Genomic DNA, 14,991 nt, shown 5'->3' on the forward strand with positions numbered 1-14,991 from the left:
CTGATCAGATGATCAAGGCACGGGGCTTAGAAAGAGCTGCAGGGATGGGTTAGGTGCTAACTCCCTGCCCCGATCTGCTGGAGGAGCAGCTAGCATCAAACTACCTAGTCCACCAGAGCATAAGAGCAGAGGGCTGGGACCTGCCCCTCCCCTGCAGCTCTTTCCAAGTCCCCTGTCCCTGATCTCCCTCCAGGGGCAAGGGGACATTGTCTCCACCCTGGCAGCAAGCAGCCCCCAGGGGCAGGGTGTAAGTTCCAGCCCTGGCCAGGAGACAACCGTCCAGCTTGCCTACAGCTCCCACTGTTGGTGGCAAGGACCCATTGCAGGGCCCCAGGAAGCAGTTTGCTACCATTAGCACCAAATCTGCTCCCACTTCCCTGCCTGTGTAGATGCCTGCCTGACAGCATTTACTCGCAAGTAGTTTACTTATGACTAAACTGATCCCGAATCAAATGCATATGTAGATGTGTCCATTTACTTGTGGAATTAATCCAAAGACACTCTTGATTTGCTCTCACATTATGGCACACATGACACACTAAAAATTTGTCTAGCACAGACCAATGGCTTCAGGCTGATGCTATTCTGTAAATGTCATGAATGAGAGGGTCTAGCCAGGCCTGCCTGCCATTCCCTTTAGTTCTGTCTCTTAACCAAGTTACCTAGTCTGGGCAAGAGTTCAAAATAGTACCTTGGTTCAAGCAGCACTATTTTGGGATGCTTCTGCCACTTTTCAAACATTTCAAAGGGCACATACATATGTACAACTGCCCCTATGAAGCACTGTGAAGGTGTCTTCAGGCAAGGTTCATCTTTTTGTTTGATGTTTGTATAACACCTAGTGAAATGGGTTTCCGATCCGTGGCTGGGGCTCTTGGGAGCTAATGCCATATGCATAATTCATGACAATGATAATCCATGAGGTCACTTTGTATGGAGGGCCCAAGCCTATCCCCTAAACTGTCCTCTGAATATCTAACACACTGAGCAAATGCTTAGTATTATTGGTCTTATCCTAAATCCAACCTTAGAGAACAAGTAACAGAGTGGAGGTAGTGTCTGATATGCTCCAAGGCCGACAGTCACCTGTCACCTGCTACCTGCTTCAATAGCTTGACATTATGAGCTCTGAATGCAGAGCGTGGGCTGGAGCACTGGTTAGTTGTGCTTGAGCAGAGCAATCACCACTGTCAGCTGCAGGCAAGCAACGGAAACAAAATCCCCAGCATGGTGTTCTTCACTACCCCCCAACAAATAGGAATACACTTTGGTCAGTCTGAGTCCTGTACATTAGAGATCTTCAGAAACACTGCCTGGTGTAGGCTATTTAGGGACCCTGCACATTCTTTTAACACAGGTTTCGAATTTATTGATACACACATCACAGGACATTAACTGTGACACTGACAAAGTTACAAGTGAAGGAGTCAAGTGAGGGAGTAAACTCAGCCTGAAAACCCATTCAAGTTACAGCTCTGCAAGGGTGTCAAACACAGCAGGCCCAAGCCCTTTTCTAGCTGGCTCCTCAACCCTCCCCACCCAAAACATTCCATGTTGTACCAGCTTTAGATGGACTGTGTGCCCAGCCTGTGTTTCCCTTAAAGATGGTATAAATTTTCTGCAATCAGGGGGGAATTAGCAGAGGCAATGTAAACCACATGGCACCTTGTAGGTCAGCCCACAGAAAATGAAGATAGAAAAGATGCATTAGATTCCATCTACTGTATTCCCTACTGCATGATTATGCTCAACAGCATGTTCCTCAGGGCTTTTCTAGTACACTGTTAAATTATTCAAGTGATATTGTTCCCATCACCTCCCCAGGGAGCTGGTATCACTATCTGTAAACTTACTGTGTGGTGAGCCCCTTCTCTTTAATTAAGTGAAAAAGCAAAGCAAGAGTGCTGCTGACACAGGTTTTTGCTCCCACAGAAATAATGAAATGCTAGAAAGTGTTCTCTTTTTCCTCTTGCCTAAAGGTACTGATTGCAATCCTGAATCCCCATGGCTCAGTATATCTATCATTCCTATGGATTTTATCCAAGACGGTTAAAGCAGGGCAAGCACTTCTGAGCAGTGTAGTCCTTTTCTGTAGGTGACAAGATCAATTATTCCAAGGCTAGCCCTGCTGCATATCCCCCTCCACCTGTCTAAACGTTGTTTTGCTTTATCTCTCATGTAATAAAATCTTGTCCAATACCCATAATGATTCAGTCACAGAACAGTACTTTGTACTCACATCATCTAGCCTTCTATCGGTGCCCAAGGCAAGCAGATTGTTGAATTCTCTCTCCAACACCTGTCGAGCCTAAAAATAATATTGTGAGTAACAGTAACCACCTGTAAAGGAGGATGGATTGAACACAAAATTATACTGCATTAGGAGAGACAGAAATGTTACTTTTACTGCTACCACTGGGAGGAAAGCGCAAGTCTCTGACAGCTAAAATGCTACCATGCAACACATGCAGTTGAAGCAGGCTGGAAATATCTTGCTACACTGCAAAGAATCTTGAAACTATGTGAACAATACAGACAGAGGCAACAGCTAAAGTCAAGTTCTCCATCATCAGTAGAAGAGGCAGAGTCAAGTAAGTGCAATTGCATCTTCAAATCAACATTTCTTGGATGAATCCCTCTTCAAGTTCTCTGAAATCCCAGAGACTGAGCAACAGCTCTTAAATGCCAATATAGTGAATGCTTTAGATATACTTAAATTGAGGACAAGAGAGAGACAGACAGACTGGTAATATGCAATAATCTCCCTGAAAGCCCTCAGTGGAAATGTTCCCCTTACCTGGGTGTTCTGAGTGGGTATTTGTAATACAAGTGCCAGACTATTATGGTCAAAATTTTCATCCAAAGCTAGGAGTGCTCCATGTACTCCACTCTCGATGAGGTTATTAGCATACTCCCTAAGCCCGATGGACTGAATCCAATGAATGACCTGGTCATTGGTCCAGACCAATACATCTGGAAGACAATGGGGTCATACATTCAGCACACATGAAACCTTGGTTTACATTGGTTTTCAAGTTCCTTGTGAGCTCTGCTAATCCCTGAATATGGACTGGCCCATGGTGGGATGATATCATGACAGAGCAGAGTGTGTTGCCTATTAATAACTTCTCACAGTTTATTTAATCACTTGTCTCCTGAGACCAAATTAAGGGCTATTGCTTGGACTGGCCTCAGGGACACTCCCTTCTCCCCTTTGACCAGCAGTAGTAGCAAACATATTTTCATTTTGGTTTACTGAAAAGAAAAAAATACTCATAGGAAGAAAATTTCTATGTGAATTAATCCTAAAACTCTCCCTGCTCTTATTATATAGGATAAATGAGCTAAGATAAGCAATGAACACTAATGCCATCATAGGATTATTAAAGCAGGGCAGGGTGAGGTATGGCCATGGAGCGTCACTCTTCCATGAGTATCCTGCTGCCCCTGAAGCCAATCTGACTGTACATCGCTGCTGCATGAGTTGGCACCTCACATGTTCAACTACGCTCTTCCCTTTCACAGGCATATCTGATAGAGGAAACGACCAGGCTGCTCTATGCATTTGGGTTCTTACATCGCAAGCTGATGGGAACACTGTTGGCAGATACAGAGTGACAAGCCCAGTTTCTCTCTTTCTAATATTAACATTTGACATTTTCTTCTCATGATCTAGTGACCTTATAACTATTTTAGACATAAGACTCTGGCAGTGATGGTGGATAGTCTACGAAGGGAGCAAGATGAAAGCTGAAATGAAGAACAGCATTGGTGCCTTCAGCACTGAATTAAGGAGAAGAGGCTGGCCAAAATGAGGAACTGCCAGCTTCTTACAAAGGTGCATCTAACTGGGGAGCTGGAACCCCCAATCTGCTTAGGAATAGCTCTACTTCAGAAGCCAAGTTCTCACGGTAAATCCGGATGCCCTCACCCTACTGAAGTCAAGGAATCCAAAACTACCATTGATTTTAGTTAGGGCAGGACTGAAACCTTTGTTTGCAACAGTCTACTTAACTTGTCATGCTGGTAACATAACTCTGGCCTTGCCACTTATCTCCTACCTGAACAATTCAAGGTACATGCACAGCTCATGCTCTGACAAAACAGGATCGGGACCTCAGAGGAGGAGGAGGAAGAGCCAATTAAAAATCAATCTACTTCTAAGTGAAGGCTCAGTAGGGAATAGTCTCCATTTGCAAAGAGCTTCCACAGAGATGCCAATTTCCTCTCTATTTATGGCTTGTATACACAGCTAAACTACTATGAAATAAGGAATAAGTTTAAAGGCAATAGCTCTTTTGTACTAACTCCTCATGTAGCCACCCTTTTCCATACAAAGATTTTTTTGTGCAAAGTGGACTAAGCTGAACAGCACAAAGGGTGCGTCTACACATCACCCTACAGTGATGCTGTTACTGTGCTGTGCTTTAGTATTTCCTTCTGGAAGTACTAAAGCATGGTGCAATACTTTTGTAAGTACTAAAGCATGGTGCAATAACTACCTGTATTGCACCATGCGCGCAGTGTACCGTTAGTTTTCACTGCTACTTCGCCATAGCAGTGAGCTAAAACAGGGAAGCGCGCCACTATGGTGAAGTAGCTGCCAGTCACGTGTAGACCCGCATCACCCCACATTGCCGTAGCAACACACTACAGTGACATAGTGCATTGCTACGGCGGTGTAGGGTGATGTATAGACACGCCCAAGGACTCTCTTAATGTGGGATAAGAAAGTCCACATAGTGAGCTGTTGTAGAATAGCTACTAGAAACTAATTTCCTGAGTAGAAAAGCCCTTGTATAACAATTTGTAATTGTTTGACATTATTAGGGGAATGTTGACTTTTCCATGACAACCTCTGCATTTAAAGCTGAGGGAAGGAAGATAGGAAAATGAGCACATTACGCAGGTTGCACCTGGTGTTGTTTTCCATCAGACACCAGAAAGATCTTTTAGCTTGTGACTGACCTTTGATTTCATGTTGGCTATCCTCTCGCCTCCGTTCAAGGTCCTTGCGGTCGTAGTTTAACCTCTTCAGGCACATGATGCCATACTGCAGGCTAGTACTAGAGAACAGAACACATTGCTTAATGCTTGGAAAGCAACACCAGGATTTTATTTCTCAGCTGGGTTCACAAACCAGCTGTGGGATGCTCCAGGATAATAGGTTTGAATCTTATTACTAGAAAAACCCCAAGGGATGTATTCTTGACCCAGCATAGAAAAGGCCAAAAACATCAGAACTGAGTCTAACCCTTCAGAAGCTCATTGCAAGAATCCTTTGCTCTCTGGAGGATGAACACTAGGGGCTCCCTGCAAATGTCTGTCCCATACATCCCTGTAATCACTCCCACAATCATCTACAGTGGGCATCTCACCGCCACCAGTTCTGTAGTATCTGTATGAAAGAGCTTGGCTCCAGACTCACCAACCTGCATTCCTCTCATAGCTCAGACCTTCGTTATGGACTAGAGCTTCATGGCTGCTTGCTGTAGTGCAGCTTCCAGAAATACCCCAGAGTTTTGAGATTTCTCCTGATACCTGTGCCAGGCCCAGGTGGCAGGTGAAATCTTTGCACTTCACCCCACTTCCAAGGAGTGAGAAGATCTTGTTCCTCCGAAAGAGGCTGGGGTGGGACTGTAGGCAATAAATCCCTCTATTGTTGGCAGGCAGGGGAAAATCCAGCCTCTCCTGCACAGGTCTAAGTCAAGACGTTCTAGAACTGAACACCTAGGAAAAGGGCGCTCAACCATTTGGCCTAGTAGGCCAGATGAGGGGTGTAGGGCTGCTCTGTGGGCCAGACTGGACCCTGCACACCAGGACTGGGCTCCAGGGGCCTGCACTGCCTCCACCCAGTCCCACGCATGAGGATCAGGCTCCAGGGGGCCTGCACTGCCTCTGCCTGGGATCAGGCCCCATGTGCAGGACTCCCTAGGGACCCACAGACAGTCCGACAGGGCAGATGACACGGCACAGGGGGCAGATTTGGCCTGCAGGCCAGGGTCTGACCACCCCTGCCCTAGGCAGAATTTGAACTTTAAGAGTAAAACTGCAACCTGGAACCCCCAGCACATCCAGGAGCTGCCAGCTGAGACGCACCTTCACAGAGGGCTATACAGTCTCTCCATCCACATGTAAAGCTTGCATCATCGTCTACTGTGTGAACATGTGTTCCCTGTCCACTCCACAGGGTGCATGACTGCTCTGCAAAAGCCCCCTATGCAGGACGTGCGTGGGGGGCAATACCCTTCATCCCACCCACACACTAGCAGTTAAGCTTCTGCCACGATGGTCCACGTGCAGCTCACAACCCCCAAGCAACCATTTATGCTCAGGTGGGAGGAAAGGATGCCTTTGGACCTGGTGCTCTTCTCCACTCCCCAGCAATGTGCCCTGCCCATGACTGTGAGTGACTAGTGACATTCCTGGGGCTTGTGGTTGGCAAGGAAAACCCCAGAAAGGTCCAGAAGCTGCAGATCCAGAGAACGAGCGATATGTGGATCACAAGGCCAGGGAGGCTATGGAAAAGGATGGATCTGGGAAGCCGTTGTGTATTAAGAGGCTGCAAATTCCCCTGCTTCCCTCAGGGAGAATTCCTGGCCTCCTGAATTGAAAGAACAGCTGCAGGAGAACACAGCCTTCCCTGCTCTGAACAGAGACTTTATTCCACTGGTGACCTTGTAAAGGAAACAGGCCACATTCCTTAGCATATGCAGGTCATTAACCCACTGGCCTACCCTGTCTGACTGTTAAGCCAGGAAGGACATCAGGAACTGGCCATTGGGAATGAGAGGCCTTGAGTGATCAGATAGGGGTAGGGTGATCACTTCCCAAAAGCTAGAGGTTGGGGACCCCACTGCCTTTGTAGTCCTGTCCAGCAGGAGGTCACATAGCCCCCTCAGCTTGCAAGCTACAGAACTAAATTACATATGGATCACACAGATCCAAACCCCAGTTACACAAGGCTGCCCGACTTATAGATTACATAGGCGTTAGGGCTGGAAGGGACCTCATAAGACCATCAGGTCCAGCCCCCTGCCCAAGGGGCAGGAAGTCAGTGCAGGTCAAAGGATCCCAGCAAGATCCTTTACAGGAATCTCTGTAAAGGTTCTGACTAAGAGAGGAAGGAAGGTCAACATGTATGCAAAGAGCTAAAATATTCAGAGCTCCTCTCTGCCTCATGGAATTGGTCTGGAAGATCCCTACCTAAAGGAACAATAGCAACCTCCAGGGGGAAAATCCCTGGAGCACGCATTCATCAGAAGTGCAGAAACTTCCCCTTGAAAAGAGCACCTGGGTAGGTTCCAGAATTAAGGGGAAAGTGAAACCAGCCTGAAATGGTGGCCTGTTAGATGAGATGGATGGATGCCAGCAGCTGTTTCCTTGGAAGCAGTTGCTTTTCTGAAACTGGGACTCCAGCCGCTCCAAACAGGCTGTACCCGCTTTCAGCAGGAATTCCCCCAGTCTTGGGATTTCCCTCAAGACGAGCAGCCTCCTGGAGAATGACCCTCACCCAGCGCCAGGGTACTGGGCACAGAGCTGCATTAGGAACAACTTACTATCACATACAAAGCTTATTCTCAAGGTCCAGACATCTCAGGAAGTGACCTTCTTACCACGTTCATGGCAAACTATAGCTAAACTTTGCTCTGTCTACCAGGAATTGCCAAGCGACAGCTGACACACTAACAATACTGATTATGACACCAGCGTTCTTATCCATATTAACATGCAGCAAGGTAAAAGAAATTACGTGGCTTATGCAGGGACTTGTTCTGTGACTGCTCTACCTGACAGACAATAGAGGGTGAAAGCAAACAAGTAGGGAAGGCCTTTTATGCTTGTGGTTCAAAATATTTGTCCCAATGTCAACTAAAGCACCCCCCTCCCCCAGTCATTTAGTTCAGAGGCAAAGCTGGTCAGCTCTGTGCTGGGGCAGTGACAGCTGATTACAGAACTGCGATGAGCCCTCTCTGCGGCAGCACCTATTTTTGCACTCCTCGCCCCCCGCAACAAAAGCAGTGCCCAAGGGGCTGCCTAAAGGCTCACCCCCCAGTTACACTGCTGGTTTAGTTGCACTGACTGCAATTTGATGAGGAAGAATTTTGTAAATTATCCCAGATCATCCACTTTGTTCCACAGCCAGCAAAATCTTTTTTTCAAAGCTGATGTCTAAGGATGCTCAGCTTCACCAGTTGAGGTGCTTAGCTAAAGTCTGGGGAAAATCCCAGCTGGGAACCCTTGATACTCAAAGACCTATAGCTTCCATTCACTCTCATGGTTGCAACAGGCCCTCTTCTTCCTTCCTGCTCAGGAAAGGGTGTAGCAGGAAGGGCAGCTCACCGATGGAAGCTGTCAACCATCTTTAGGTGCACTCTGAGATCTTTCTTGGTCAGATGGTCCAGCATTCGAGCATCAACGAGACACTCCATGAAGTAGCTGCGATACTGAGGGAGACCCAGACTTGGCAGCCATTCATTCCCAATCCATTCATGGTTCATGTCCCCATAGGCTAGTGTCTGTGAAAGTAAAGAGACAAGCATGGATGCTGGCACTCAGCAGTGCTGCAGACAAGCTTTCAGGACATCCAGTGATGGCATTTTGATACATTTTGGTACAAGGTTTTTCTCATCTCTTACATGTAGAAAAGGTTGGCTGATTTTCAGCTGAATCTGTCTTACTGGGAACTTTGCTTTTGAAAATATTTATGCAACAATGTTATTGCTCTGATAAATAAATTACTTGTGTCAGTGCTTCTCTATCTGAGTACAGATAGTTGCAGATTAGTGAAGTACAGATGAGCCCCACCGTATAAAAGTTACATATTACTATTATTATAACACTGCATATACTTGGGGGAATATCTAAACAAAGGTGAAAACTTGGAGTTTCTGGAACTTAAAGCACAAGCTTGTAGTATGTAAGCAAACACTGTGATAAGCAATGGTTTATCAACCTAAGTGGCTCAGACAAAAGTAGATGGGAACAGAACACCCCACTGAGTACTTGGGAATTGGAAAAGGCTGATGCATCAAAGTAGAAATGATTCCCAGAAAGATTTAGCTTCAATAAATTTCTCAATTAAAAAAACCCCCTGGAAATAGAAATTGCTGAAACTTTCTGTTTTTGACATTTTCAAAATGAAAAAATTCCATTTTTTGGGCAATGAAATGACTTTTCATTTCGAAGGTTACAACAGAAAAGTGTAAAGGAAAAAAGGTCAACATCGAAACAAAACAATCAACCAAATGTGAACGTTTTGGTGACTTTTAGTTCTTGAAAAATTTTGAGATTTCAATCTTTGATTCTTTTTCTCAAGAGGAAAACGGTTTTGAAACCTTAAATTTTTCACACACTCCTGTCTTGAACTGATGCCTGTGGAACATTTTCAAATACTTAGATGAAAAGTCTCAGATAGCTGAATATTTCAATCAGGGCAAAAAACTGCTCCTAGTGTAATCCCTTTCTATCTTGCAAAAGACTGACCCTAAAAAGGGGTCTACACACTGACTTTTGGAATACTTTTGGAATACTTCATTATCTTAATTTTAGGACGGCCTCAGAAAAAAGCAGCTGATGATCAGAAGGAGGCCCTCCCTACCTTAACTGATTTTTCAGAGACTTGATCAGGATGGAATAAGAACACACTGGATGCATCTACAAGAAACACTTTACTGCACGAGACTAATGTAATGTGCAGTAAAGTATCACCATCTACACGTGCACAGCAATTACTACACAATAGATTAGTCTAGTGATCCATTTTTTAGTACCTATAGATATAGGTATTAGAAATCAGCATATTAAACTAATTGCTCCCAGTCAGTGTAGACAGCCAGGGCCACAAGGGGTGGGGAGAGCTATAGGGGCTCAGCGCCTGTCCCAATCTTCATATGGCTGGGAAAGCTGCCCTGGCTGCCCAGACGCCAGGACAGCTCTGCCAGCCATGTGGAGTTTGGCATGGGTCCCAGTCTCCATGGGGCACAGAGGCAGCTGCCCAGAGCAGGGACAGCTCACACCCACATGGAGATTAGAACCAGCCTAGGTGCCCCCTGCCAGCTCGGAGCTGGCACCAGGGGAGCTTGGAGCTCCCCCTGGCTGCTTCAGAGGGGCAGAGCGGGGCAGGAGCAGCCTTAGACTGAACTTCTCCCACTGGGAGGAATTTTGCTTCCGATGGGCGCACATTCAGATACATGCAGGGGCACAGTTGAACGCCCCTAAATTTTCTGCGCAGAAAATTCAGGTGTATTAATTGCACATGTAGATGCATCCACTGAGACACTCAGATGGTGGAATAGACTCTGGACCAATGTATTCTGTTACAAATACTTCTGAATGTAATTATCACACTGCTGCCACTGCAGCCTGCAGAGCTCTTGCTGAGAAGAGCAAAGTAGCTCTTCTCATAAGGAATTTCTTTCCATTACATTGTCCTGGGCGTGCAGCAAAGTATGGATCAGCTGCAAAGGCTCTCACTATTGTCTGTGATGCTGCATGGTGCTTAGTATTTCTCTGGACTGAACCACAGATTTGCTAGTAGCACAGAAATACAGGCATGTATAAATCTTGGATAAAGAGTCAAAGCACTAGATAATCTGCTGCTGTTCCCCTTCACAGTTATTTAAACCCAGTGTGAAGTGGGATACAGTGCTACCAAATAAGAATAACAAATCTGAACACACTTTGTGCAAAGTTCAGTGCAGGAAAGAATCAGGTTTACGTGTTGCTGGCAAGAAAACCATTCACATCTGCAAAGAATCAGGATTCGTGAGAGTACGCCTTGACCTATGACATTGTAACCCCCTGTTAACCCCACTTCTTTCACTCTTAGTGAAAAATATTGTCCCAGTTCCACATATTCCTGAACTAGGAATTCAGGAGAGGTTGCAATCTGGGGCAGCATGATGTACCTAACAGGAGTGAGAGCCACGTGTTCATCGTTAGGCCCTGAGAGCATCTTTGCTTCAATCTGCTTCTTCATTTCCCACCTACAAAATGGATATGATAAAACTTCCCTACCTCCCAAAGTAATTATGAGGTTAGCCAATTCTTCCAGTGATACAGTGCTAAACATATAATATTTTCTTGCATACAACATGCATCTTTCCCTCCTCCAAACCAGCCCCACCCCCCCCAAATTGGGATGTGTCTATTACACTGGTAAGCTGATTTTCTCACCAGAACAGAAGTGCCCTACTTTAATTCCTGTTCCACAGTGCAGCAGCTGTTGCATTACTATTCAGGCAACTGAGGGAGTCATCTGACTTAACTGTTCTTCACTCTATGGTATTAACAACCATTTTTTCTTTTTAATGGTCTTGATGTTTTATTAATCGAGCTAACCTTACTTAGGACAATATTGCTCATCTGCTTGCTGCTTCTGGTATCTCTCCTGCTATTTCACAGTGTAAGCAGGGAAAAGAGGGCAAATCATCAGATTATGCTCTGTCCTTGTTCTATGCAGCCATAACTCTGGAAAAATCTTTTTTCTTCATTCTGCTTTTCTAAAACAAGGTATGTATTATAGATTCATAGATGTTAAGGTCTGAAGGGACCTCAGTAGGTCATCAAGTCTGACCCCTTGCCCTGGGCAGGAAAGAGTGCTGGGTCAGACAACCCCAGCTAGGTGCTTGTCCAGTCTCCTCTTGAAGACCCCCAGGGTGCGGGAGAGCACCACCTCCCTTGGAAGCCCATTCCAGATTCTGGCAACCCTTACTGTGAAGAAGTTCTTTCTAGTGTCCGACCTAAATCCGCTTTCCGTCAATTTGTGGCCATTGTTCCTAGTTACTCCAGGGGGTGCCCTAGTAAATAAAACATCTCCTATTCCCTGCTGCCCTCCCCTGATGAATTTATAGGCAGCCACAAGATCACCTCTCAGCCTTCTCTTGTGAAGGCTGAAGAGATCTAGGTCCCTCAGTCTCTCCTCATGGGGCTTTGCCTGCAGGCCTCTGACCATATAAGCGGCCTCCTCTGAACCCTCTCAAGATTCTCCGCATCCCTCTTGAAGTGCGGCTCCCAAAACTGGATGCAGTACTCCAACCGTGGCCTGACCAGTGCCACATAGAGGGGAAGCATAACCTCCCTGAATTAGTCATGCATCTGCTAATGCATGATCAAGTGCGGTTAGCCTTGTTGATCACTTCGTCACATTGACGGCTCATGTTCATCTTGGAGTCAGCTATGACTCCAAGATCCCTTTCGGCTGCTGTGCTGCTGAGAAGGTCATCCCTCTGCCTACAAGTGTGTTGGTGGGTCTTTTTGCTCAGGTGCAAAAAGATATATTCTGGGGTGTGTTGTACGCCAGAAAATATGGTACTCAGCACTACTATTAATAAGGTTTTCACACTTTTTCCAGGGATGATGATGAGTGACTCCTTACATGCTGTGCATAAAGAGATGATAAACAGCAAGTGTTTCTACCAGAAATGTTCCCAGGAAACCACCTTTTAGAGGAACACAAGGTAAAGATCTACCAAAGCTATGCAGGGCCATCACCAATGTATCTTCCAGTCATTGTCAATGACTAAGTCACCTACAGTGCATTGGGAAATCTTAGCATGTCATTACCCACTGTACAAAGGTTCAGGAGTATCATGTTTTATTACTTCCATAGAAATCTAAATAGCAACAGTAAGATGCACTGAATTCAACTCCATCCAAGAGTTAAGGGCAGGAGTGCATGGTGTAGTAAATATCATAGATAGGTGATAAGTGAGTGAAGAAGATCTGGTATCATGAATTCACCCCCAAAATAAGACAAGACAAAAGAGGATTAATTCAAGCACAATGGAAAATAAAAAGAAGGGTTTCCTTGCCTTGTGAGGGTTTGAGAGTCTCTGCTGCTGCCTTCACCGACCTTCCAATGATGTCCTTTTGGGGGCAGGGCTTAAGGGAATAACTGTTCATAAGGGCAGGGATAAATGCTGAATAATTGTCCGAGGGAGTGGCCTGCATGGAAATGGAGTGATGTGATTGGACACACACCGTGTCACCAAGGAGTTCAGTTTGTTAGAGGGTCATATTTGATTGTCTGGGTTGTGCTGCCTCTACTAACAAGTAACTCCCCAGCCTAACAAAGACGAAAAGAGATGACATGGGAATCTCACCTGTGCCCAACTGCCCTCCTCAGTGTCCTAATTGTAACAAACGTAGCATGTCAACAAAAACAACAAGTCAAGTCAGTAACTGCTACCCACAGATCACACTTTTCAAACAAATACAACTGAACGTACATATTTTAACTGTGACCTACCGCAGTCAAATGAAAAGTGCTAATGGGACTCAATGTCTGTTGGAATAGGTGAGGGAGATACAGGTTCAACCACTGATATGCAGCTCAGGGGTGTGTTTCTCCCTGAGAGAGACTGCATGAGTGATATTCTGACCCTACTGAATGCAAAGGGAGGTTTGTCATGGACTTTGAGGCACCCAGGATTCTGCCAATGAATGATGCCAGTTCCACCTATTTCTCTTTAGCTTTTGGATCATATGTTCATAGTGGTTGTAACAATGAGCTGTAGCACTGTGATACCAACATATGGCCAGTAAGAAACAGACTGAAATCCCTTACCCATTTTGCATAAGGGTCACTAAATGGGCAGAAGTTGGTAAAATCTTTCAATGATCACAGACCAGGGCAAAACCCTGGCCCCACTGAAGTCAATAAACATTTTTCCAGCAGCATCAGCAGGGTCAGGATCTCACATTCTAAGTCATTTTTCTGCACCGTTTTGAAAGCAATGGGTAATTTTTGTTAGGGCCCTGCTACGTGTTTAGATTAAAGCTGGATAGAAACCAGCTAGACAGTCGTTACACATTTTCAAGCACTAACTTTATAGCTGGTTGGCTCCTTCTATAGCTAGACAGCCATTTTTATCATGTGATAATTACTTTGCAAGTGTGGCTGGTCTAAATGTATTGTGTGATTAACCAGTTAATTTTTGTGAGAATTACTTTGCATGTGTGTGGCACAAAAAAATTATTGTGCGATAAACCAGTTAATTGCGTAATATATGTAACATGTAGCAGGGGCTTTAGAAACACACAGAGATCATTGTCATGAACTCTCAGCAAAACCCACAGGATTACATTGCTTATTTAAGCAAAAAAGAAAAAAGAAAAAGAAAGGCGTAGACGCTGCCAAGTTATTAACAGTTCCAAAACAGTTCCAAATTATTTTCCATGAAGTGACTGCATGAGGTACTCCTATTTCATTCAATGGAGCCCTGAGTACGAAGATTGCAACACTAAACACTTCTAAGGTTGTGCTCAGCAAGGAACAGGCCATTCAGATGGGAGGAGGCACTAGACAAAAGGCACTAACCGTTTTTGTGGAAGTTGCCATGTTCTCCATCTCTTCGTGTGTGACCCAGACGTTTCCAGAGGACTAGGGGGACAAAAGACAGACAGGGCAATGGGATAAAGGCAGACAAAGTTATTTTGTAACTGAAGCATGACTGCCAAGTCAAAATTATTAATGAGAGCAAGTTCAGCTACAGATATACTGCATGTTTTAGTGGTTTACAAACAGGCTTCACAGTTGGATCCTCTTCTATATAACACTGGTTTCCAGAAGAAGTCAATTCTGAATTACACCAAAATCAGTGAGACTGGAGTCTGGCCCTCTTTATCTAAAGGGTACTAGTGTTTCCTCAGGTTCGTCTAGTGAAACAAACTTTCAGCTGCCCTGAACCTTACCTAGGGCTCTTCACTTTGGTTTGAGATATGACATTATGACAGTACAGAATGCTAATAGTCAGTGGCTGAGAAAACTGGTAGTGTTCTCCCGGCTACCCCAGGCCAAGAAGAAATTTAAAATGGATAATAGCAGTACTTTACACAATGCATGTACAATTTGTGGACTCCATTGTTCTACAATACTGGTGAGACATAGAGCTAGATAAGATTAAAAAGCAGTCAACATTTATGTGAACAAGAACAGCAACTGCATTTACTCCATCTAGGATAAAACATGTATTACATATATCCTTA

The 14,991-nt window shown here is 45.0% G+C and overlaps 1 protein-coding gene across 8 annotated transcripts in view; it reads right to left on the minus strand.

The window, feature by feature from the left end:
- The window catches only part of PPFIA4 (PTPRF interacting protein alpha 4), a 165,187-nt gene that overhangs the window by 10,919 nt on the left and 139,277 nt on the right, over window positions 1-14,991 (minus strand). For 5 of the 8 annotated variants that reach the window (XM_059717640.1, XM_059717638.1, XM_059717639.1 and 2 more), the window contains 6 exons: window positions 14,324-14,386; window positions 13,107-13,133; window positions 8,344-8,519; window positions 4,969-5,066; window positions 2,798-2,973; window positions 2,240-2,308 (listed from right to left, as the gene is read on the minus strand). In XM_059717640.1, coding sequence (XP_059573623.1) covers window positions 2,240-2,308; window positions 2,798-2,973; window positions 4,969-5,066; window positions 8,344-8,519; window positions 13,107-13,133; window positions 14,324-14,386 — 609 coding nt within the window. Of the gene's footprint in view, window positions 1-2,239; window positions 2,309-2,797; window positions 2,974-4,968; window positions 5,067-8,343; window positions 8,520-12,815; window positions 12,949-13,106; window positions 13,134-14,323; window positions 14,387-14,991 lie in introns of those variants that run through there. The other 3 variants (XM_059717643.1, XM_059717642.1, XM_059717644.1) reach the window with 2 other exon arrangements.

Source organism: Alligator mississippiensis, chromosome 14 (assembly GCF_030867095.1).
Source record: "Alligator mississippiensis isolate rAllMis1 chromosome 14, rAllMis1, whole genome shotgun sequence".
Lineage (NCBI taxonomy): Eukaryota > Metazoa > Chordata > Crocodylia > Alligatoridae > Alligator > Alligator mississippiensis.